Source organism: Botrytis byssoidea (genome assembly GCF_014898295.1).
Source record: "Botrytis byssoidea strain MUCL 94 chromosome Unknown BBYS_001, whole genome shotgun sequence".
Lineage (NCBI taxonomy): Eukaryota > Fungi > Ascomycota > Leotiomycetes > Helotiales > Sclerotiniaceae > Botrytis > Botrytis byssoidea.
Window position 1 is genome coordinate 1,198,665 of NW_024065842.1, and position 25,659 is coordinate 1,224,323.

At 41.9% G+C, this 25,659-nt stretch overlaps 7 protein-coding genes across 7 annotated transcripts; 5 read left to right on the forward strand and 2 right to left on the reverse strand.

The window, feature by feature from the left end:
- Positions 1 to 3,188: 3,188 nt before the first annotated feature.
- Positions 3,189 to 5,546, forward strand: EAE97_000354 (uncharacterized protein; the record flags this gene model as incomplete). The annotated part of the gene is made up of 2 exons (XM_038870864.1): positions 3,189 to 4,346; positions 4,416 to 5,546. The coding sequence occupies 2 exons, from the start codon at positions 3,189 to 3,191 to the stop codon at positions 5,544 to 5,546; spliced, it is 2,289 nt and encodes a 762-aa protein (XP_038738225.1).
- Positions 5,547 to 6,425: 879 nt separating this feature from the next.
- On the forward strand, positions 6,426 to 7,304 carry EAE97_000355 (uncharacterized protein; the record flags this gene model as incomplete). The annotated part of the gene is made up of 1 exon (XM_038870865.1): positions 6,426 to 7,304. The coding sequence occupies one exon, from the start codon at positions 6,426 to 6,428 to the stop codon at positions 7,302 to 7,304; it is 879 nt and encodes a 292-aa protein (XP_038738226.1).
- A 1,083-nt stretch (positions 7,305 to 8,387) lies between these two features.
- On the reverse strand, positions 8,388 to 10,343 carry EAE97_000356 (uncharacterized protein; the record flags this gene model as incomplete). Its single annotated transcript, XM_038870866.1, has 5 exons — positions 8,388 to 8,454; positions 8,585 to 8,888; positions 8,943 to 9,259; positions 9,309 to 9,816; positions 9,896 to 10,343. The coding sequence occupies 5 exons, from the start codon at positions 10,341 to 10,343 to the stop codon at positions 8,388 to 8,390; spliced, it is 1,644 nt and encodes a 547-aa protein (XP_038738227.1).
- A 4,468-nt stretch (positions 10,344 to 14,811) lies between these two features.
- On the forward strand, positions 14,812 to 16,464 carry EAE97_000357 (uncharacterized protein; the record flags this gene model as incomplete). Its single annotated transcript, XM_038870867.1, has 1 exon — positions 14,812 to 16,464. One exon carries the CDS (start codon positions 14,812 to 14,814, stop codon positions 16,462 to 16,464), a length of 1,653 nt encoding a protein of 550 aa, XP_038738228.1.
- A 629-nt stretch (positions 16,465 to 17,093) lies between these two features.
- Positions 17,094 to 18,035, reverse strand: EAE97_000358 (uncharacterized protein; the record flags this gene model as incomplete). The annotated part of the gene is made up of 2 exons (XM_038870868.1): positions 17,094 to 17,461; positions 17,525 to 18,035. The coding sequence occupies 2 exons, from the start codon at positions 18,033 to 18,035 to the stop codon at positions 17,094 to 17,096; spliced, it is 879 nt and encodes a 292-aa protein (XP_038738229.1).
- Positions 18,036 to 18,967: 932 nt separating this feature from the next.
- EAE97_000359 (uncharacterized protein) lies at positions 18,968 to 20,370 on the forward strand (the record flags this gene model as incomplete). Its single annotated transcript, XM_038870869.1, has 4 exons — positions 18,968 to 19,010; positions 19,231 to 19,392; positions 19,442 to 19,826; positions 19,881 to 20,370. The coding sequence occupies 4 exons, from the start codon at positions 18,968 to 18,970 to the stop codon at positions 20,368 to 20,370; spliced, it is 1,080 nt and encodes a 359-aa protein (XP_038738230.1).
- A 1,433-nt stretch (positions 20,371 to 21,803) lies between these two features.
- Positions 21,804 to 23,156, forward strand: EAE97_000360 (uncharacterized protein; the record flags this gene model as incomplete). The annotated part of the gene is made up of 1 exon (XM_038870870.1): positions 21,804 to 23,156. The coding sequence occupies one exon, from the start codon at positions 21,804 to 21,806 to the stop codon at positions 23,154 to 23,156; it is 1,353 nt and encodes a 450-aa protein (XP_038738231.1).
- Between the last annotated feature and the right edge of the window lie 2,503 nt (positions 23,157 to 25,659).

Consider the following 25,659-nt stretch of genomic DNA (forward strand, 5'->3'; position numbering starts at 1 on the left):
ATTCAAAAATTAGATAGTCTCAAAAATAAAGAGAGTTATGAAATCAGTTTGTTAGAGAGAGTCATCAAGGACAACTGTTTGTTGTTTTGCCTGTTTGCTGTCTTCTTGTCCTCTGTGGTTATTTAAGTAAAAAAAATTTGTAGTGATGTGATGTAGGTTTGCATAGTGATTCGTAGTATGAGCTTTACAGTGCATTTGACTCGTAGCATTAGACAAATAGGTTACTCTCTCCTCATAAATAGACATCATTTCTACTAACACAATGTTGCTTGTTCTCTTAATACATCATCATAACCAACATCATTCATGTCTAAAAAGTAGACAACTTGCTCTTCTTTCACAAAGCTCTATATACATACACGACACCTGAAAACTCTAGCTACAGGATATTCACTCTATAGTAACTTTCACAAAACACAAGCACACACCAAAGTCTCCCTTCTAGAAGAATCAGTTTCTTCAATCACATACTCTCCTCCTCTTCTTGTATCGTGTTTCCTGCTCATTTCCTGCTCATTTCGATCCACATATAACCATCCGAGAAGAACTACCCAGAATTACCCCTTCATAGTCAAATCATCAAACCTCATGCTCACAATCAGAAAATAACTCTGGTTGAAGAGCCCCACTGCTGGAACAATGATTCACTTGAAAGGCTTGCTAAATATGTTCACTCTAGGATAATTATCTACGTTCCGAGATTAGTCGAATCCGAAATGACTAAGCCGAAGAGCAATAAATACAGCTTTTTTTGTCCATCTAATTTCAATATTACATTTTCCATAGTTAAGCTTACAAGCTGCTGAGATTACTCGTGTTATTTACTATATTTTGAACAAATTTGTTTATATTGGTCATTGTTTTGCAGTTCTTACGACATTTACTTTGTTTCAAAAACTAATCACCTTAAAGCTTCAATACCTACCTAGGCACCTAAAACTGCCTTGCTGAATAACCGTCAATCTTCAATCCTCAACCACTTGCACATTGCTTGAACATCAAGCTCAGTCCTGTCGAATTTAGACGTCTTTAAGGTTTTTAGAACTCAACTCCCCTCTTTCATGAAAGTAATCTAACACATTCCCAAAAGTACAGTCACTTCATTTGTCTAATTGCTATTTGAGCCCCGACTAGCCAATTTTTAATCATACATCAATTCCAAATCTATTGGAACCGAAACGGATTCTGACCTCAAATATCCAACTTCTCATTATAAACAACGAATATAGTTCGCAGCCACAATGGAGATCTATAAGCCTGTAAGCTAAGTCAACTACCCCACTTTCCGACCACCCCCTCTTTTCGACCACCTCGAAAACCACACCGCTTTGAGTAATTATAAAATTTACACTTTGAATAACTCAACGATGCTTTAATCAATTAATTTGAAATTTTGATATTATCATAATTGTGATATGAAGAATAGATATACCAAAGAAGATATCGCAGAGGCTCTTAGAGCGATTACAAATGGAGCAAGTATACAAAGAGCTAGCTTGGATTATGGTGTTCCACATACCACACTTCACAATCGAATATATAATGGAGTTTCACATCAAAAAGGTGCCCAAATACTTCAAAAGTTATCTCCAATTCAGGAGAATCAACTAGTAGAATGGATATTAGTATAGGAAGCTCTTAGTACTAGCCCTATACATCATCAAATCAGAGAGATGGCAGAGCACCTCCTTATTGTACAAGAAGAGGATCCCTCACTTGGAAAGAAATGGATACATAGCTTTTTTCAAAGGCATCCTAATATTGGAACTAAGAAGCAATATCAAATCGATTCTGCACGAGTTTCAGGTGCTACATCTGATATTATTAAGAAGTGGTTCCGGAACCTCGCAATCCCTGAAATCAAGGCTATTAAGCCGGCCAATAGATGGAATATGGATGAAGCAGGTATAATGAAGGGTCAGGGTCTTAATGAACTAGTAGTAGGAAGCACTGATCGAAGATTTATTCAAAAAAAGCAATCTGGATCTCGAATTTGGACCTCTTTTATAGAATGCATTTCAGCCAATGGAAAAAGCATTACTCCCCTTGTAATATATAAGGGAAAATCAGTTCAACAACAATGGTTTCCAACCGATTTGACTCTATTTAAGGGTTGGAACTTTACCGCTACAGAAAATGGATGGACTACAGATGCTACAGCTTTAGAATGGCTGAAAAAGATCTATATCCCTCAAACTACCCCTATTCAGCCGGAAAATTCAAGACTCCTCATTTTGGACGGACACGGAAGCCATGAAACTACAGCATTTATGTTAGAATGCTTCAATAACAACATATATCTCTTATTTCTCCCACCACATACATCACACGTACTACAACCACTCGATTTATCTGTGTTCTCACCCCTAAAAAGTGCATATCGAATCGAACTTAATAAATTAAGTCTATTATCCGATTCCTCACCAATTGGAAAGCGCAATTTCCTTTCTTGCTATCAGAAGGCTAGAATAGAAGGTTTAACTATTCAAAATATCAAGTCTGGGTGGCAAGCTAGTGGTCTTTGGCCCAAAAATATGGCTAAACCTCTTATGAGTCGACTTTTGCTTGAAAATAGCAATAAAGAGGTTTTATCACTTAATCCTGAATCTGATGATGATCCTATTCTTCAATGGAATATACATTCATTGTTTATTCAATGGAAAACCCCTCAAAAAGGAGCCGATATCAGAAAATATAGAGATATAATGATTCAAGAGAAGGAGATCGATTTGCCAACACAAAGATTACTATTTCGCAAGATTATAAAAGGATTCGATGCTAAGGATTATAAACTCTTAGAGGCAGAGAATAAGATTAGAAAGCTAGAATATCAATTAGATGAAGCATTACCTAGAAAAAGGCGAAAGGTTGTGGTATCTCCAAATTCGAAGTTCGCAGGGATTAGAGCTATAAGGCGTACACAAATTGAAGCGGGAGATCGTGAAATTGAGGGAGATGATAGCTCTAGTGCTATAGAAAGTGATTCTACAGGCGATTTTATTGAAGTTCAATAGTTATTGAGTTATTAAAGTTTTAAGTGTAGATAATATGATTTTTTTAGGTGGTCGGAAACAGGGGGTGGTCGGAAAGTGGGGTAGTTGACTTATAACATGAGGCGTGATAAACCTAGAAAGTCAGTTGAAGACCTATACACCACAAGAATGTCGAGAATGTTCGCCAAAATTGACATGCAACGGCCCATAACACTCAAAGAAGACGAAATCGCCGCAGCCATCCTGAACGCAGAAGAACTCACGAAAAATTGGAATCTCCTTCGAAAAATCTTGAGCGCATATGAAGCAGTCATACGCAAGCGCTGGCCCAAAAAATCAAAGGACAAACGTGCACAACTTCTACGAGAAGTATATCCCGAGATTCAAAAACAGCATGCTCCGGAATTTGATAATCTGCGAGCTCGTTGGACTGGCGCACCCGTCAACTCGAACGGGTACCAGAAATTTATGGAGACGCCATATATCAATCTAGAAGACCTCACACAAGGCATGTTTCTGCCTCTTTTTTTGAACTCGAGAGGTCGATATTCCCCACATCTATTTGTAAATGCAGATCTCTACGCTATACACTTCGGGTTAAACATGTGGGAGATTCCAGAACCGAAGATCTATGATGGATTGACACCATGGAAACGCGCCGTCGTCTTCAAAAATCCAGATTCGGGAAAATACATCGAGTTCCTAGAGTCAAAGGAAAGATCGGATGAGGCTTATGCATCTGGCCTAGGATTCTCTCCAGGAAAAGCAATGGTGGTATTGAGAGCACAGGTTTTCACGCATCAATTCCTCGTGAAGTGTTGCTCAGTAATCCTCCATGACATTCCAACGCTTCTAGACGACAATCATGATTTTAATAACGTCACTGAACCTGAACATATCTCTCCATCCTCTTCTCAGCGGCTGAGTCTTTTATTTTCTGCAACCGAGTCTCTTTACAGACCACCGAGTCAAATCGACTTTCAAAGAATAGAAGATCTCCTTGAAATGAGACGTGCCGCAGCAGAAGACCACCTATGGTCTTTAAGGGAAGATCCTAGTTATTTCGTCGAGATGCTTGATGCCCAAGACAAAGATAATTGTTTTTCCAGCGACGAAGATGCGAAAGGATTGGAAATACTCGTCATCCTCGAATATGCATGTATTTCCTTACTTCTTTGGAACAATCTGCGGGATGATTTTTGGCACTGGCGAAATCTTGAAAGAAAGTACTCGGCAGAGATCGCTTGTGACAGGCAGCTTCCACCTGAATATGAAAGAGCATTCGTGTGCTTCTGGGACAATCTAAGCCGGGCTAGTGATTATTTGAGAATGGATATCTTAAGGCGAGAGATTGTGTTCTCAAATACCTTCTAACCCAGCGTCCTTCAAGATATACTACTTAATTATTCTTATGCCATACAGCGAGACATAAAAGCCGGAGCGCAGGATAAGCTCTTTTTTATACTGTATGAGTTGTCTCAAAATGAGGCTATTCTGTATTGCTCGCTGCCGGATCTGTTTGATGAGCTCGAGCGTTATCTGCTAGCAAACCCAGCTGAAAGGGACAGAATCATGACTTTGGAGCAGTCAATTTTATCGGACGTTGGCATTATTGCTTCGATAAGCCGGGATTTATATCTTTATCAACCTTGGGCATCAACGGTAAACCAACAACTCAAGACCTTTGATGGCACCATAAAAGCCATTACGGACTCTAAATGGAAACGCACGATGGATTTTTTTGCAAATCTGGAAACCAAAGCAAAAGACGAGCTTGCAAAGCTTGTCGAATCACCCAACTGCTTTCGCTACCCTGCAGAGAGACGCCGAAATGCGGCGAATAACCACAGAATGCGACAGGCTGAGGAGTTGCTTGATAAGGTCTGGGATCGCGTTGACCAAGCGTATCTTGAGGCTTCCGGAAATACCACATTAACTAGCGCCTTTAAGGATCTTATCTCGAACCAAAGGAGACTCATTCGAACGCCAGAATGGGTCGAGACGGCTGCCAAGCTCAAGCAGTCTCGTCAACAACGCACTTCAATTGATAACGGGCTAGTTAGTTCTTTCCAAAATGTGCGAATCGAAGAAGGAAAGAGCACCCAGTCTTTAGAGTTGGGTGACGGAACAATCAAAGCCAAAGCCCAGTCGAAGTCCCAGAAAGCGGAGCCATCTGAAGAATTTGCGCCTTTGACTGAAGAGGTTCCAGAGACAGAAGAAGATGAAGCACCGCGAGAGACAATCAAAGTGAACAAGAGGACATACCGTGTCTTTACAGCATTGTTCTACACACCTTCAGAGAAAGATCCACCCGGAGAAATTTCGTGGCAAGAATTCCTTCAAGCAATGGCCGCAGGAGGATTGAATTCAGAAGCACTATATGGCAGCATCTGGCATTTTACACAGCAAGAGAAACATACTGATAAATTGAAGAGAAGTATCCAGTTTCATCAACCTCATCCTGGGAAGCTTAGTCTTAGGACGGCCAGATTTTTTGGACGACGCCTTAATCGAGCATTCGGTTGGGATATTGACATATTCTCCCTAGGGTAGGTCGATTTTGTGACTTAGAGAGAGGTCTACATGCTAGCGGATGGATTGTTCATCATGAAGTGTATGTAAGCGTCTGCGTTGGTGATCACAGATTTTGTCATATGATAGTCACATAGCATAGGAAGAATAGACATGTTCAGAAATAGAATAATAGAACATAGAGAATATTTCAAAGCAGACGACAAAGTTCAAGAACAAGTGTGTACAAATGGACTTTGGTGATTGTTTCTTGATGTGCCAATGAAGTCAAGTAGAATTAATTTGAGTCGAGGTCTAAGTCACATGGGCACCAGTTTAGTCCCTCTTTTAGAGTTCGCTCAGGATCTGCTAGGTGTCACCGTTTCAGAATTACTTTATCTTTTAGGATGAATCTAGCATGGAATTACGCACTTGTCATATGAGTTCTTCCTTTAATAGAAGACTATTTCTTTCTGAATTGTCCAGTTATAACCGTCCAAGAATGATCGCCCAAAAAGTTTCTCCAGAATGATATGTAGTGCACAATGCAGATCATTTTAGCCCCTTTCTCTAGACATAGACGGTCTTACTTGTCACAACTTATATGTCAAAATTCAATTGATTTTCCCTAAAACATTTCTTAGTATGTAAGCTAGACACGAACCATTTTTTCTTTGCTACTTGACCGTTAACTTAATACTAGATAAAAGCTTATAGCTATCACTCTTCACTATAAGTATCTCTCACTCCAAACAATTTTCACTCGAGAAAAAAATCCATTTCACACAATCTTCACTTCAAGCCAGACTCTACAGACTTTTAAGCAACTATCGGACAATCGAAAGCAACATAGTTACCCTCATACATTACACATCTCTTAATTCCGGCCCCGAGCACCCCGAGCACCCCTCGCTAGCTCACATGCCTCAATCATCATACTTTGATTTCGAGAAAGCGAGCTTCACTCCCCCAGCACCTCCAACACACACCAGCGAAGCTTCTGAAACTCAATCAAGCACTCAAATTTCTTCAAGAATACAAACATCCATTACAACTGTCTCAAAAACTGTCTCAAAAACTGTCTCAAATTCTCCAAGAGAACTCCCACTGGAGCCTACCATCCCGGGATTTCCACTATATGATTGTTTTCCTCGAGAACTCAAATGCGAGGTCATGTACCAGGCTGCACTTGAAAGCACACCACGTATGATGCCAATCAATATCGAAACCAGACTACGTTCGCCAAGTACCAGACTACCCAGCGATCGCATCGACGCCTTCCTCCAAGCTGGCGGAAAGTGGAAGATGCAAAAAGGAGACTTCCAATACCTTACCATAACCCGTGGATACGGATGGCACGCGCTAGACGAGCTCATCCTGGAGCAATTCCAGTTTCGTCCAGATAAAGATGTCCTGTGGTTCTCTGAAGTATTTTTGGAAAACTATCAGAACATCAATATATATCCTTCTGACAGCGTGAAACGTTTGGTAATAAATCTCGAGAATTTCCGAGAGTTATTGACTCTTTACAAGGGCAACTTCTTGCTAGAGCCCCCCAAACACTCGACTCTGTTCATCGGTAAACTGAAAAAGCTGGAGCACATATACGTAGTTCCGGCTTGCAGTGCTATAAAAGAAATTCTCAGTGAGGGCCTTGTTCTTATGGAGGATCATAATGAGCTCGATACTTGTACTAGAGATATTCTGCTGAAATTGTGGTTTTCCTGGCTCGAGAAAGAGTCTGAGAATATTGGTTGGGATCCGCCGAGCATTTCTTTCAAAAGAATTCGCTGGACATGAATATTAGAAATTCGGATAGGGGGCTTTGCCATACAATATCTAGGATATAATGATGGATTTGTTGATGAATAGATAATAGGAGGAAAGAGATCTTGATATGATATCACAGATACCAAGCGAGAATATGTATCGAATATGTATACATTACTTAATGTATCACACCAGCGGATATAATTCAATAGTTAATATTTAATAATAATGATAATGATAATTATCACCATCCAAACGCCCACAGACACCTACCCAAGTATATATACAATGAGCATAGAACCAGCGTCGACAATTATAAATATCGAGCAAAGTGATCAAAGTAAAGACGCAACTTCCCTCAACATTCAAAGTGAAGACAAAAATAAAAACCATTCCCGCCCCGAAACTCCACCTCGTCGCTAAAGATATCCCACGATTACCTTACCAACACCCAGAAATTACATATAGTGTATACATAAAATCATACCCGGGAAAAATATCAATGATGCAATGTATCGAGAATTTTCAGAGTAATGGCTTGAATCTAAAGTAGCCTCTAGGTAAATCAGAGCTGTTTGGGTGCCACAGTGCGAGGCAGCTTTTGGTCGCATACTCGTCTCTGTCACTTGTTCAATTGCAACCTTCAAAACGTCACATTGTACCATCGACATTTATTACTTCAACACCAAAAACATGATTGAAAACATAGCACCCAAGAAAATAGTGTGTGATTCTTAACATCTGGAGTTTGGAGATTAAGTACCTCATGCTTATTAGAAGTGAAGGTCAAATTCTGGATTGATATGCACAGTCACTTGGAGCCACAAAATCATGCATACAATCTAAGTAATGAGGGGAAAAACTATTATTAATCTGCTCAATATTATCTTCACAGTATTGCTGATTGGACAACGCCATATCTGCAAGGTAATCACCACCAATGGGTATCACAAAACCCCCTGATACATGTATCCCTTCGCCTATCCTATGCGCAGACAGTTATACAAACGCCTTCGCATCAAAATCGTTCCATCCTAAGTATCCACCAATGCCAATTAAGTCTGCTAAAAATTCAAATTCTTAATCCAGTGTGCTGTTCGTCTTGTCGTACAATCATTTTTCCTCCCAAGCGCTTACCAACTTGGTCCTCTTCTTGGGTGGTCCGGACTTGGTACTGGAACTTTAGAAAAATTAGTAATTGAGAAGAATAAAAGGATGCGAGCTTCACTCGAAACTGTAGACGTGCCAGAGGGTCAAAAAATGTGGTGAAGAGGATCTGGAATGAGAGTGTGATATGAGTGAATACTTACTCGGAGTCTGACTTCGCTAGAGCCTGTTCTTTCATCCTCTGCTCAGCAGCAGCCAATGCCAATGGTCTCATTGCCTCTCTTCTCGCAGCTTGTTTAGCATACTTGGCTCGAGTTTGAGCCTCGTTGACAGGGCCGCCATGTACCAGATTGGTGAGGGCTGTCTCATTGGCTAAATTCTGGCTTCGAGTGCGACTGTGGGAATCGGGGTTATTGGGACAGTTTCTACCATGTGCTGCACCGCCGAGTCTAAGGATATTTTCCCAGTCGGCACCGCAAAGGTAGCACCAGGAGTTTCCACAACGACCTAAGTATTGATTATTAGTAGTGAGCCTGTATGAAGAGGTGTATCTATACATACATTCCATATGGTCACAACCATCGCTTCTCACAACGCATTCTTTGCATTTTGGGCAAATTCTAGAATCCTTTGCCAGCAGCTTAGCTGTGGCCTCTTCCTGCTCCAAACGTTCAATTTGCGAGTCATCGACATCAAATTCGTCGCATGACTGTCCTTGGTGCCATGGTAACTTGTGTTTGACACAAGTCTTGAATTTACAATGGTCACAAACCATCAATGGCTCCGGGCCTTCATGTATTTGACCTCCACCGCACTTGGGGCCTAAGCACATTACAAAGGTATCGGGTCTGGAAGCTATTTCTCTCAAGTAAGAGTAACTGTTCGACAATTAGCAATGAACACAAAGAACCAATAAGAGTTACCGACCGGATAACTACACCCAAAGATGCTTTGAAAAGAATATCGTGATCAGTGAGGATAGCACTACAAAGCGGACACTTAATACCGTTCAAAAATCCATACTCTATATCTGTGGTGATTGATAGATCGAGACATTCCCTGCAAAGTAAAGTATCTGGGTGTCGACAGTCACCCGTGATATTAGACCAGGTGTTCACTCTTAGGACATCCTCAGAACAAATAACACATTCCACTTTGTCAGGTAGATTGTGGGAATTATCATGTGCTTCGTCACTTCCTGATTCATCTTTGGTCTCTTCTTCTTCAACTTCTTCGTCGTCTTCGTCGTCTTCGGCTTCTTCATCGTCTTCATCGTCTTCATCGTCCTCGTCGTCGTCTTCACTATCCGTCTTATCTTCGCTCTCCTCAGTTTCCGAGCTTTCTTCATCATCTGTGCTGTTGGGCTCCATTCCAAATTGACCATTATCAGGTTCGGCGCCGAAGATGTAGTTGTCGCGTTCGGGATTGTCAGGATCTAGATAAAGAGTTCAATACAATTTTCAAGTAGGTATACACACAAAAGATATGATAGTATTAGAGGGCATGTAACTTACGCTGAGGGAAAAGGTCGAAGATATCCATTCCAGGGTGGCGTCTCAAGGCTCTTTCTCTATCTTCCCACTGCAACTCGTGACCAGAATTGACGGAAGCACCAGAATCGGAACTTGAATCATCATCAGAGCCCTCTTCTTCATCGGAATCCTCTTCTTTATCTTCGTCTGCTTCATCTTCTCCATCATCTCCGCTGGACTCTTCCGCAGGTGCAGTCACGGGATGAGTTGATGGGAAATCACCACCATTTTCGAACCATTCCTTGACTTTCTCAGAAACCTCTTCATCAAGACTTGTTTCAATAGTCTGGAGACGAAGAAAAATGGCAAGTCTATCACCCTGGTTTTCTGGGAGTTTTCCGTAGTGTTTTAAGACATGGCGCATCTTTCTTGCATCATGTTCTTTGAAATTGAGTCCGAAGACCTTACTTGACTGGTAGTCGAATGCCATTGTGAAAAGTGATTGCTTCTTTTAAATAATTCTGAGGAATTTGTTTCAGTTGAATTTCTCTGGATGTTCTTGATCTGGATAAGAATGTCCTTGATCAGAGAGATTGTTGAGAAGGTTGTTGTAAAATTGTTGTGTGATTGTGAGGATGTGAGGATGTGTTGAGAAGATTATAAGGAAGTCGAGAGACTCGAGACTGCCTAAAACTAAGGTACTGTAGTTAGGATAATTTAGTCCAATTTAGTCCAATTTAGTCCAATTTAGTACATTAATTAAGTTTAGGCTACCGCTCGGACTCCACCCCCTCATTCTCATACTATTTGACAGAAGTGAATCACATGATACATATAATTTACATTCATTGTTGGGTATGTCATTTTCATTCTCTTGTCTTAATTGGTATATATAAGTTACTCGCAGATTAAAAATGTATTGATTGGTTTTGAGTTTAAATTTGCTTTCAAAGTATCATTGTATGTTTCCACCACTTACTTTTTATCTTATTCCCCCCCCAATTTCCACAACTTGTTAGTTATTTGCACATGGATTTCTATTTCTTTCAATTTCTAGTGCTTTCACTGGACTACCAAAGTAGTTCTCAGGTCCCTCGGTCCCTCGGTCCCTCTTCCTTAAGAGAGATTTCAGCCATCAGTCAATCTTCAATATCAATACTGTCCAGCGTCGTGAATGATCATGATGTACTAGGTATCTCAATGGCTGGACTCACAGTGTTGTTTGTATTGGTTAATGACTCTCAGAGATCAACGAGTAATATTGATGTGGTATTCAACTGTCAAACACAAGCATAGTTCCTTGCCGTACATCTAGTCTTGGGTAGTATGGTAATGACTTTTGCATTTTCTCTTTGCTGGCAGACAAACTCAGCACCCGTACATCAATGACCACAAAGCAGGTGATATATTTCAGTTCTATCCAGCTTAGAGAACAACATGGTCTCTCTTCCTGCCCTTTTGTCAACAGCAATGGTGTACCTGTGGCTATTAACTAGAACCTTTGTGTGGCATAAATTTGGACACTTCTATATTGTCATAGTAGATAGCGAAGCTATCAAAGGAATTCCCTGGCTCTCCAAGACATCTGCTTCATGGTGTTCGCATTTAACTAATTCTTAGACAACTTGAAATAATCCACCACTAGGGACAAGTTTCGGCTCTCATACTATTGAAACCAGTGTTTTCGCTGATCATAATTCATATTCAATCTCCCTCAAAACCCTCCATTTTAATGGTATACAAAATGATGACTGATTTGCCTAGATACTCAATGCTGATTGAATTCCTGAGATACTAGCTACCTTCTGAGTAGCATAATTTTGGCAATGCATCGATGTACAATCTATGGTAGCATTCTTAGTGTAGTCATCGAAAGCTTCGAAAAAGCATAGAAAGACATGAAAATCTCTGAATGCTAAAACGGTGATTTGCAGGACCTCGGGAGTCAGGAAACTAATAAAATTCCAAGTAGTTTGACATTCGAGGCTCAACCCAAATATGTGGAACAAACAATCCAAATTTGTTCTACAACCAGACACCTGGCGTCGAAATAGCATGGTAAATCAGAGCTTCAGTATCACCACCAGTAATTCAATGGCAACTTACCAATTATAACTGATAAGTTCGTTCTGGAAGAAATTTGGCACATATCAAATCTATCAATTTTTAAAATTGGAGCAGGTCACAACTCTATCATTCAGTAAAAACATCAGACCTCTCATTTTCCCCTCGAATTGGGTACGAAAGAGGAGATATAGACACGTTACATACAATTGTATCTTTGAGTACCGTTAATTACTCAATCTCATTAATTTCGCGGCTTGGATTTGGCACGTGGATCGGCCATTGAAGTGGCGTGTTCAGATAGTTCTTCCAAGTGATGAGATCTCCTCAAGCTCAACTCCCTGCTAGGTACCACTGTTACGATTTCTTGCCTTGCTCTCTATGCCTTTCACAGTGTTTATGTATCTGCTGGAGCAAGATTAAAGGTCAATGTACCACTTGACTCTCATCTGAGAGGAACATGTATGAAAATCGAGCGTATTATTCTTTTAAGACACTTTCAGCAAGCAGAAAACTTTGACCCTTTGAGATTTTGTTAACCTTTCACAAAATGATCTCTGTACCACAAAATCTTACCTCATATGCAAACCAAGATCCCAGTGGAAATATATAAAGATTGGACGAAAGCCTTGTCAAAGAAGACGAGGAATCTCCTCCTAAAGACCCATGGTGCTGGGAAAGGCATAGAGGAATATGCAATACTTGAAGATCAGTTACTTTTCCCAGTAGCTATTTCTACTCCAACTTCCGTCAAATTGCTCGCACTTTACACTTATCCATTGTCCGGCAATGGTGATAATGTTCCTTGATACTGGTACTCATGACAAGAGAATTGATGTTCTTGGAAGTTTGGACGGGAAGTCAGTTCACTGCAATGAAAATCTCTGAAAGAAAGTCCTTGTTCGTAAATCTTGATGCTCAAGCGCCAAATGAATTCTTGTGATGTCAATGCAGTGCCGTGACCGGCTCGGCTCTTTTGCTCGAGTTCGTCCACACCCGGACGTTGTGCCGAGGTTTCGGATATCAACGGGCACTCATCCGCAGACGGTCTAACTCAGAGATTATGTAAGCATTATCTTTCGGAACGTCGAGACTTTTCAGTTCATCCCACTATCATGGAATGATCCCAATACCCTGAGCGGAAAAGGAAACTTATTGCTTCCAGTTCTCTTATCAACTATGGGCGTTCATCAAGTTCTCTTTGACTAGAAGGAACCAAAGATAAAATGGCACCTGAAGACGCGTGCTTAATTACGACGACTGAAGCCAATTCTTCGATTCCCTAGAAGCATTGCAAAACGACAATAGAGGGCGTACGAAAGCCTTCTTGACCTTGCAAATACCTCAGCTCAGATAATAGATATTGCCAATTTCCAAAGGTCTTTTGGTGAAGGATTCACCGCGTTCGATTCTCTACTAGTTTGTTGTCTTTTCGTTTGGGTCGTTTTGCAGACACCATTTCAAAACTACGATGACGACTCTTTCTATGTTCCAACACCACCAAAGAGTAAGGCTGTGTAAGACCTATATATGCAGCCAGCAGTAAGTTTTCTTCTACAAGAGATATCAAGACTTAAGCCAGCTATTACGTTTCTTCAAAGCGGACTTTCAAGAGCCCAGACTTACCGGCGTCATATCTCCACACTTCCAATCGCACGAATCATCTTTGACATCGGAATCATTATCCGCGAAGCATACTAGCCATGTTCATTCGTATAGGCTTTTTTGTGTTTCCAGACAGAAGCGTACGTATTATCACGTGAAATCGTGGGACTGTCCACTTCCCGCTCACTAGCTTAGCACAGAGGTCCGAGAGAGGCTAAACTAGAGCGCTGAATAGTGCTGGCGTCCCAAATATTACAAATGGCAATTTGTAAAAAATAGCATCTTCGCGACCCGACTTTATTCCTCGCGAAAACGAGGACCCAGATTTACTTTCAATATTGGATGCACAAAAATCCCTCGGTCCTGTCAGTCAGCCATATACAAACTTATTATGACGACATGATCCTCATCAACAACCTCTCCATTTCACAAACTTTGACATCTTATCCACATATTCTTAACTGCTGATAGATTTGTTTCATGCATATCGAAACCCGAAATCGATGGGCTTTTGACACGGAGATACTTTGCACAAGGCTGTATCACGATAAGAGGAATACCCCGCCTTCAGAAAGTTACCAAATGTTTCGATGTGGATAGCGATCCCATCTTCTCCGAATTTCGGTTTGTGAAGCTTACCCCTTTGCACAACGGGGTGACCGGAAGAATGGTTTCGTCATGGTCCACTTGAGGTGAAAATCTAGCTAGTGCATGCTTAGCCGATCTTTGGATTACGTTCCTGAACATCTCATGCCGCTGTCCGCAATTTGTCCGTTCGTTCATAGTTATTTATGGATCATTCATGGATGGTCTATGGAGACATTGTTCAATCAACAAATCGTTCAACCCATACTATGGGTCCCAGCCGAGGGGTGCATTTTATGGGGTGTTGAGCTTATGATAATAGACTTGTAGATCATGTCAAACTAAGTAAAGTGTATTGCATTTTTGTGAGAATCATCTTTCTCGGAAGAATGTCACTCGATGGGCTGCATATTGATCAACACTTTAGCTCATGAGAATACTGGTTTTCACAATGAATCGATGTTCGATACGCATTGATTCGGTTCTTTCGGTGAGCCATTTCTTGTATACTTCGTATGTAAACAAAAGTCGTTACAAACCAAATCTGCGTCATCGTTTTCTCTCGAGAATTAGTAGCTTGGAAAGATGCCGACGAGAAAGTATATAGACAGCAGTTGCTTCCTCCCAAAAAATTTCCCAGCCAACATCTTCCAGCTTATAACGACAATATCAACTTAATAACACAATAACTTCCACTCGTTAATATGAAGTATTCCGCATCAGCATCACTCGCTCTCGCCGTTGGCGCTTCAGCTGCTTCTATCAGAAGGGACACTTGCTCATATACCCTCACTTCATCGGGAGGTCAATCCGGTATCGTTGGTCAGTTGGATGATGGCCAACTCCGCATCCTTGGCAATCACCCTACTGCAGCCTTCACAATCAACAACGGTGAAACCACTGATTCCAAAGGCCGACCATGTTATTTAACATCAGAGGCTAACCAATACCAATGCGATACTGGTATGAGCGCCACAGGTGGTTTTGCTATCAGCGCAGATGGCACATACACTCAATCTGGATCATCGGTCTTCTATGCATGCCCATCTTCTGACAACGATTACAACATTTATACTGCTCCTGTTGCTGGTCAGGATAAGTGTGTAAAGATTGGATTGACTGCTAGTGGATGTTTCGCCCCATCTTCATCCTCTTCATCAGCAAAATTGAGCACATCCACATCCCAACAGGTTTCGTCCTCTACCTTAGTTCCATCAACAAAGGCCTCATTGTCTGCTACAGTTTCAGAATCTTCAAAGCCTTCAGTCGTTACTGCTACCACAACTCAACAACAGACATGTGCTGCTTCAACCGTTACTGTAGCTCAAACCGTTGTTGTCACCCAAACTCCATCTGCTAAGACCATTTATGTCACTTCGACTGCTCCCGGTCAGACTATTAAAGAGACTCAAACTCAACAGCAGACTGCACCAGCTCAAACTGTCGTGGTTACCCAGACTCAACAAGAATCATGTGCTGCTCCTTCTACAATCACGATCACCCAAGTTCAATCCGCTGCTGGCCAGACTGTCCATGAAACTCAGACTCAACAGGAGACTGCTCCCGCTCAAACTGTTGTGGTTACTCAAACTCAACAACAAACATGTGCTGCTCCTTCCACAGTCACTCTCACCCAAGTCCAATCTGCCGCTCCTTCTACAGTTACCGTTACTCAGGTGCAGAGTATGACTGCTGTTTCCACGAAACAAGTCACCGCCACCGAGTCTGTCAAAGCTTCCAGCGCCCCAGTCAGCACCTCCCAAGTTCAAGCCACTACCAGTGCCGTTTCGACACCAAAGGCTTCGTCTGCTAGCTCAATTGTCTCTTCGGCCACATCCAAGTCCTCGTCCACAGCTTCAGCTTCCAACTCTTGCCCTACTAACCTTGACGGCACCTACTCTTCCCCCAACCTAATCGTTCCCGTATCATCTGCATCCCCAGATAAAGCATACGGTACTTCTTACGATGGTGTTGTCAACAGCACTGTCTCTTCTCTCTTCAACTTCGACATTCCAGCTTCATACGCTTCCAAGACTTGCTCCCTCGTTTTCCTCTTCCCTACTCAAGATATGCTCGAGACTTCTTCTTATACCTTTTCCGGTTCCGGAGCCATTGATTTCAAGCAATTGAGCACCACTGTTACCACCAGCTCTACCTATAACTCTATCGGAAGCACTGCAACTGATTTCGGTAGCAAGGCCATCACACCTGGTTCCTGGACTGTTGTTAATACTTTCGCTTGTCCAGCTGGACAGTCTATCAGCTATGAGATGACTGCTGGTGGAAGTGACACTGATTTGTGGTGGTTTGAGGATTACAACCCATCCCCAATCGGTCTTTTCATCACTACTTGTTGAATTTTGGATCTGAAATGATCTGATATTATGAGCAAAGTTGAGATAAGTCGAGAAAATTTTTCGAGACATGAAAATAAATGAGATGAGAGATGAAATGCATAATGTTCGGAATCTTTCTTTTGTATGGCTCGCATTGGATGGTAAGGATCGGATACTTACACCCAGGTAGGGAATGCATTTTGGAGTCGGTGTAATGAGTTAGACATGAAAGGAATATGTCAGCATGAATGAAAGGCCCAACACCATCACATTCATTATGATATTTGAGTACGGTACACATTCTGTGCACGATTTGTATATATTTTTTCTTTAAGAACAGACATTAATAAATAGAATGATAATGAAAAGAAATGGTCATCAGCACTCAAAAAGGAAAAAGAATGAAGATCTTTGAAACATTGAGATGCATGAACTAAGGGTAAGAATGTTGTGACTTAATGAGCCAACTTGTCAAGAATAATAAGTTGCAATATTCCTCTCCAACTTTATAATAGTTTGGCATACAAGATCTGGAAATTCTAAATTCAAGTTCTACTCATGCAAAATTAAAGCGATAGGGTGATTGACCAAACTCGAAAATCGGAAAAATCATGATAGATTTGGCAATCCCCTCTTCCTAAGCACGAATTTCAAGATCTGAATGCCCATCCCTCATCGAAGGCCTCCAAAAGAGGACTTTCCAACACGTAAACCAATTTATCTACTCTCTCCTGCCCAATTTTCTGTTCCCATTTATTCCCCTGTTTCATCACCACCCCACAAGCCACAATATCACAACCAATCTTCTCCAACAAATCCCAAGCCGTCTTCAGTGTAGCACCGGAACTTACTGCGTCATCAATAATAATACATCGATTTCCTAAAACCAAAGGTAATTGATGCGGATCCAAATATACTTTCTTCAACCCCAGTTCTGGGGATGTAATGGATGATACTGAGGCGGAGAGCGCATCATCGTACCAAAATTTGCGGGAGTAGCCTAGGGGTACATATCTTTCTAATAACCATTAGTTCTATCCTTGATACATTTTTTAAGGAGTAATCTTGACATGTAACATACTTAAGCCCAAATTTCTAGCAACAAGCGGAGCCAGACTAAGACCCAAAGTGGGAAGCCCAATAATAACATCCGGCTCAAAACGACGCACGAGATCGGCAAGAAAATTGGAGAGGGTATCTACTACTTCCATGGAAGCTTGATTGACTAGAAGTGAGGCAACCGCATGCTTGGGATTATCTTTCAGCGGTCTGATTGGGAGAACCAGGAAACGTGAGTCGGGTAGTTTGGCTGGGAATCCATATCTATAGGGCGGGGTTTGCGGGGTGTGGTTGAATGGGAGGATGGTTTGCCAATATGTCGTTGTAGGTTCCGTGAAATGGGTTATAGGCGGAATAGCTTGTTTTGGGATATTACTCGACTCGCTGATAGTTGTCTGGGTGCTCTTTGGCTTTTTGGAAAGCTCTAGATTTTTCTTAGAATTCTTCTCATGAGCATTCTCACCAATAATTACATCGGCAGTAGACGCATCATCCACTTCGTAATTCTGTATATCTGTGGTGGGCTGAGACATTTTTCCTCGAGATATTACGTTGCAGGGAGGAGGTGAAGTTGATATGCAGGATGGTACAGGGTGGGGTTGCTGACTCATGCGGAGATTTGTTCGTACCTACAACAACTACCTCCTGGTAGTTGATGCGACGACTAGGTGGTATGAGGACGAGATGTTTAGGAACCTTTCTATCACGATGCCTATTTTGATAGCAGATTGAGAACAGTTCGTTTAATCTGCATCCAGACCCCTCGTTTTACAGATATTCTCCACAGCAATTCACGCGACAATCATCTTTAGTGAAGTCGTTATAGATTTCTTACATTACACAGTTCTTTGTATTTGCCAAGCTTTACTTGCTGTTGTTACTCCCTTATACTGCGGTCGCTAAGCTACGTAAGAATAATGAAGCAAATACCTAGGTAAGCTCTCTTACTTCTGGCCAATATGTGAAGCTTCTCCAGTTCTTACATGCCACGTTCCTGCACATATCGACAATCAATTTATGGTTAAAATTTCCGTTCTACGTAGTGGCTTGAATTGGTAGATTAAGGTTCAGCGTCATGAAACCGATGAGTTGATTGTAATTTTTGCTGCCTAGATTGTGGAAAGTCAGCCCGTTTCTTGGCGGTGGTAGATTTTCTGACACATGAAAGATTATGTCGGGGTAAATTTGCTCCATGGTATATATCATCTAAGAGTTTTGGGGGCTGTGTAATATTTTCGGGTAGGCATTGGTCGTTTGACGACCTGTAACGTTGCCAGGTGAAGTGGCCAAGAGCAATAGCATCAAGTGACAAGTAATGGCGTTGATATTCTTTGATAATAAGTGAGGAAAGGCTAATGCGATACTAGCGGGGCTTCTCTGGATATTCTGGATAATAAAGAAAAGTGCTTTGAAGTGTAAGAGGAGATAGGGTGCTCGTGTACTGCAGCAGGTTTGCTGTCAAGATATGCAGTTATGCTATATCAGACTTCAGCCTTCCAGCAATCCTGGTAAGCCATTTTCTGCAGAGCTCGGATAGCTGTGTCAACAGAGATGAGTGGGAATCATATTGAGCACCGCGTTATAAAGGCCATATATAATGTGGTGGACCCAGTTTACTTTGTTTAAGATAAGACGAAATCAGTTTGTTTAGAAAGAGCTCGAATCTTCACCATGTTTTCACACCCCAAGCACTTTTCCCCTCTCTGATCTTTTATACCGCCGCTCTAGGTAATCAAACGCCAGCATTCGATGATTTAGTTTCCTCGAAATTCCATTCTTCTACAAATAATAGTACTGCATTGGCGCCTCTTGATGGGCGTTCTTTGCTGAAGTCATGGCTAAGTCCAAGGGTGCTTATCTGTGAAGACCCTGGATATTGTCTATGCCCCAGTAAGCTATCTTCAATCTTGTTTTGGGGAAAATTCTAACAAATATCAAGGCAACGTAGGCTGTTGTCCAAGAGACGAAAACTGCTGTGGAAGTAGCTTCTGCGTCAAGCCTGGAGAGAGTTGTTGCCAAGGTTTCACATGCGAAGTTGGATGGAACTGCTGCACTTATCCTTATTGCTACCCGGATGGAGGTAATTGCTGTTCGGATGGAAGCTATTGCGCTGCTGGAAATATCTGTGTGAATGTAAGGGGTAGCATCAAATGTTGCACGGATTTAACATGTTCTGGACATGCTTCTGGTAGTGTAACTATCAGTACACCTAGTGCCACTACCGCCTCTACCGTCATTCCGTCGTCAATTTCAATAGCTCCAGAATCATCTGTTACCTTGACACCAATACCAGTATATGAGTATTATTATTACACAATCACATGGTTCGTTGATATCCCAAGCCATATCGGCATACATACCCACTAACAAACACTCAGGTATTACTGGAGCTACTACTATTACTACTACACCATTCATCTAGAACTCATTACATCTACCCGCTCAACTCAGATAACAACCACAACCACAATCTCCGTCTACGAAACTGACTCCGCAGCCGCTTCATCCAGCTTCAAACGACTTTCTGCCACCCTCTCATTCCCAACTCCTGCTGCTGCAACACTTCCCACACAAACTACACCAAGCTCGCCTACACAAACTGAAAAAACCACTTATCCTCACACTGAAGCCAGCATAGATACAGAATCTTCACGAGGGACTGGGCCAGCTTCTTATAGCGTCTCTAGCACACCTTCTACAACCACTCGTTCTGTGACTTCGGGATCGAGCAGTTCGTCAACGGCTACTTCAACGCCGGTGGTGGTTACAGTTAGTGGTGCCTCTGGAGCGAGAATGAATGGGCACTTTTGGTCCGTTACCTGTTTCATGATTTTTGGTGCTTGTGTTGTTGCGTTGTGGTTACTTTGAGTTGGAGAGATTTATTTTCATTAGGTTTGTGATCTTGTACAGGATACCGGAGAGTGTTCGCTATTTTATTTGATGAAACACAGTTTTAATTTGAATTATATGTCGTTGTTATTCGCTCTGGATCTTAATCTGTTCATCTTTAATCCTAAAAAGGGATTACCTATGATACATACCTATGTCTAAGATATTCAGGAAAAACCATCTGTATATCTACACACTGGTAATGATTTGCTACTTTCTATTACCTCCCTGACTATTTCAGAAGATAGTATCCAATAACTTCCGTTTGATCATCCTGAGGTTACTGACAGAATATAAATTCAGGGTTTAAGGTTATTCAAATGAATACAGTACAGCACATCAGTCCTCAGGTTATCATGTTATATCCTCACTTCTTATCTCAAAAATCTAGAGCGAGACCCGAGATACTACATTTTAAATAGATGACCCACTATCAGAGAGAGAAGGTGATTTTCCATTCTAATCTTCTGTTTTTCCATCTGCTACTTCCCCAGTTAAAATTCCATTCATATATGCCAAAATATTAGAGAACATTATTTTATTGGTCGATATACACAAATTGAGTGTACCTAGAAGTAAAAATGGGGAAGAAACATGTAGTTTCTTTGTTTCAAGGCATTTTATATCCATTCCAATCTAGAACTCGAAGTCTCTTTAGGTCTGAGAGATCAAGAAGATTCTCGAACTCAAGTTTATATCTATTCATACATATATATCAAGACATAAGAAAGGCGCCACATCTGACATACGATGACGGATATTGAGGTGAAGTGCTACAGGTAGATTTGAATGTTGACACTTATCAAAAAGTTAGATTCAAATTCAGCGCATTCATGGCGAAATCAAACGAAAGAATACACCATGCGTGAATGCAGACATTTTTCGTTCTCCTAAAAATCATAGCAGCAAAAAGCTTGTTTCCGAACTTTGAACTGAATCATAAAGTTCAGATCTTAAACTTCAAAATTTGGATGGACTAGCCAAGCCGCTTCCTCTCGAGCGTTCAGGATAGTGAATTCCAGCTCTTTCTTGAACCAGTGCGTGATGAATAAGATGACGATTCTGCTATTCTGATGCTATTACCAACTAAACTGCTGTATACTAAGTCTGCGATCCGGTTGTCGTGAATCAACCGTATATATTGATACGGCAGAAGACATGTCGCATTCAATACTGTCGTACCATGACATCACATCAAGCGATACTTAAGAACGCATCCTTTCGTCCAAATGATTGAACAACAAACAACATCTGTCATACATTACAATTCAACTTATTAGTGTACTCAAGTCAAATAATAGACTGGTTTCCGTATCGTCCGCAACTTTGAAGGTCTTTTACTAAAGATTTCAAATACCACTGCAAAGCTTTGTGTAGTCTACTAATAAGAGTATTGTCGAACCTTTGAAAGAATGGCTTCCAACCCAGAAGAACCCCCCGACGATGTTCCAGAGAACAGTCGCCCGTTGGCAGCGTCTACATCAACCCGCGCAAGAGCTATGCCAAGCATGCATGAGCTATCGGGCACCGAGAGAAGTTTCAGGACAAGAGATCCCACGACTCGCATTGCGGATGAACACCCGCTGTCTTTAATCCTTCCTATAGTGCGCAATGGGCCATATAGAAATCGGACAATGAATACCACGACGGTTGACGGATCTGGATTAACACGCCCCAGCTATGCAGATCTTGGTGCCAGAAATGTTGACCGAACTCGGCGTCTTAGTAATCGAGCTGAGCCTTACGTCTTAAATTTTCAAAGTGACAGACGTCATGCCTCGCGTACGCGTCTCTTGGACAATCTCAATGAGACAGCCTCTGATGCACACCCTACAGTTGGCGCCATGTACGCCTCACGTGCACGACGCATGATGGACAGTAATGGGAGGGATCCTGATCGAGACTATACTCCGACACTATATGATCCTTTGCCGGCTACAGCCAGAAACTATCCCAATACCTCGAATCCCAGCTCAGTCTATGTTCCGAAAAGATACAGGCCTTTCCCGCTGGTAACAGCCAGAGATGCGCCAGATACCGGTCAAGTCTACACTCCGAGAAGAGAAATTTATCGCCCGCATGTAAGAGCCACAAGCTCTATCAACATCGCAGATACTATTACATTCTCAGCTCGAATCAGTGAGCAAGCACAAATACCTCGTGAATTCAGCGCATCACAGGTTCCCGAGGCCAACAGCGAACAAGCACGAGCAACTCCCGAAGTCAACTCACCACAGCTTCCCGAAGCATCAACCGCCGTCGGTACAAGCGAATGTCCCATTTGTCTTTCTCCCTTCCCTGCTCCTCCCAATGCCGTCCTCGTACACCCATGCAACCACGGATTCTGTCTTGTATGTATCCAGACCTGGATCCAAACCCAACGACAAAGACCCGATGTCCGACCAGTAAACTGTCCCTTCTGTCGAGGTCCCATTAACAGAATCATTGACCGGGAAGGAAATATTGTTGAATATCAAAGAAACAACGTCCCAGGTGTCATTCAAGAAGGTCGGGAAAGGTTGAGAAGAATGCTTGGAGGTGCAGTTGCAAATATTGCTGATTCAAGGCCAAGAGCTTCGCGTACAATAGATCGTGTAAATGCGTTTGATGAGCTGAGGAGAACATTGAATAGGGTGGGACCTGCGGGAAATATTAGTGAGCAAGTTACAATCGTACGAGAAAGATTGGATGATGCAGATGCGGATTCCAGCCCTCCAGCAAACGCGCCTGAGTGGACTAACGGTGCTTACGGCTGGTGGGTCTGAGATGTAGCTTGCATTGACCAAGGAGTATGGAGATATGGGGGGGAGAAGGTTCTGAAGGTCGAATAAAGGAGCATATGAGGAAGAGGACGCATTGTATTCTGGATGTAGGGGATTTAGAATTCGAGTGCAAGCTCACCATGTCACAGTGATATGACATATTGCTCAGATTAATCTGAAGTCATGGCCGAGGGCATATATATTTAATATCTAATAATGTAAATCAATTGCAATGGTGAAAGATGTGCAACACTCTGCACTTCCAACAACGTGGAAACCTGACCTTTGAACTTCTCGCTTTTAAAGTTGGCCATTGATTTCTCTTATCCGTAAATTTTGGGCTCCTAAAAACATTAAAAACAGCCAGCAGGAATATGGATACCCACAAGGAATCTTGACTTGTCGATCAACTTTCACGAAACTTTTTCGTGGTTCTTGTGAAGGACCTTCCTCCATCACAATTACCCGTTTCCTTGTTGTTTACCTGGCTCGACTTCAATCTAGACTGCGCCAATGATCAACTTCTTGCTCGCCTACTAAGATCTCAATGGAAATTGCATCTAGAATATTTGAAGCGGTAACAGCGATGAACATCAAAACAAGAACGACACGAAGGAAACTAAAGATTTGCAAACCACTTGTCTGACCTTTTCTTGAAGCGAAACTAAATGAAACCCCTCCTTCATCTGTTATATCACAGCCTGATCATCCAGATTTACTCATCGATTTTACATGCGAGCTTTTGACTTGCGGTAAACTCCCAGGAGTGTGGCACCTATAAACGAGCCCATCAGCAACTCATTCAACAATCTCGACCAACAACAAAACTCGAGACACCTGAAAACAAAGATTCTAGCTACGACCAGGTCTGATATTCTGAGGCCAAAAAACCCGCCACGTGTCTGAATGACGGCATCAAAATTTGTCGATATGAGCGATAGCGAGCTTCTAGAGCATGATCTTTGCACCAATAATTCCACACCTTTGCAGAGGATCAGACGACAGTTGTCAGGTAAAGGGAAGCTGACTACTGCAATGACGGTTGCTGAACTTTGTGCCTTCATCGACTTCTTGCAAGGTCCGATGATAAATCCTTCAATCTTTATATCTTGCGGTAGATACCTTCCCCTATTATTCTTCAAGCTCCGCTGCGGATGTGATCCTCGGTGTGTGAAGTGCTTTCGGGAATTCATTCACCGGGAATCTTTGACCACAACTGGTAAATTTCGGTGTTTCAAAGCATGGTCATAAAATCTTCTTGATATCTGATCTCGACGAGCAATATCGAGCCCAGCGCTCTTCGGACTATGAGAGCTGCAACTGTTAGGAGCATTTCAACACGCATCTGGATGTGAAGGGGACAAGCAGAAGCATTGGCGAATTGAGGAACGAAAGAAACTTCAAGATTTCCGCAGACGGCGTGAAATCTCAGTCCGGAGAAAAACGGTGTTTTATTTATGGCAAGAAGGGATATGCTTCAAGCCTTTGTTTAGGTATTATAAAGCAAAGCTTAATTGATAGGGGAGTGTGGGGCCATTGAACTACTTTAATGATTCCTAGACCTTTGAGAAAAGTAACTGGCACAGCCATCATACAGGTAACGAATGAGAGTTCTCGTTCACCTATTTCCCGATTCTACATTCATGGCGTGAACGCTGATGCCTTGTGAATACCCAACGCACTCGTGACGATTCAAAAAGGAAGAATCTAGAAGCCGCTGAAAACGAGGAGCCGAGTGGTAACTAAAACTGACTTTTCTAGGTTACCAGTCGAAGAGAGAGAGCTTCCATTCCACCACTTTTTCACATAATATGTGATCTGATTCTAGGTCGTCCCCGCAACGCCAAGAAGAAGTTGCCCTGGCGCATGAAATACCAAGAAGGCTAAATGCTACTGGATCACAATTTTCAAGACCGGCAATTCCAATAAACAATGTGCAAGAGGATTCTAAACCAAGTGAAGTACCAGCTCACCCCCTTTCCCCCTTCAATCAAGAGTACAAGATGGGTTTCTTTGAGAGGTACACGTATTGCAGTGCCATAGAAATCAAGTTTCTTTGGAAGACTTCAAAGAACATAGCACATAGTACATAATATCTGAAAGATGCATAGCTGTATGTATCCAGATCTTCATCATGTTATCTTCAAGTAATAGACCTTGAAATGATGAGATATGAGATGTTTGTAATCGGAGACAACCACTGGTGAACCTCGGCATATCTTGAATGTCTTGGAGAACAAGTGATTGTAATTAGCATTCCACGAGGTGCAGTTAGAACCATCTGCGAAGTCGCAATTTGCGCACCGGGTGCGTCTATAATAAGAAGGTGTTTGAGCTTATCATCTCACGGCTGTACCTTTTCTAGTGGGGCTCGGGAACAACCGAGAACACTTTCCTATGAAGTTGATCCCTTTATTGATATTTTTGATATTTGACCGAATACAATCATCCGATAATATAATTTACATAGGCAGATACTATATCCGGCTCTTATACCCGTGGTAAC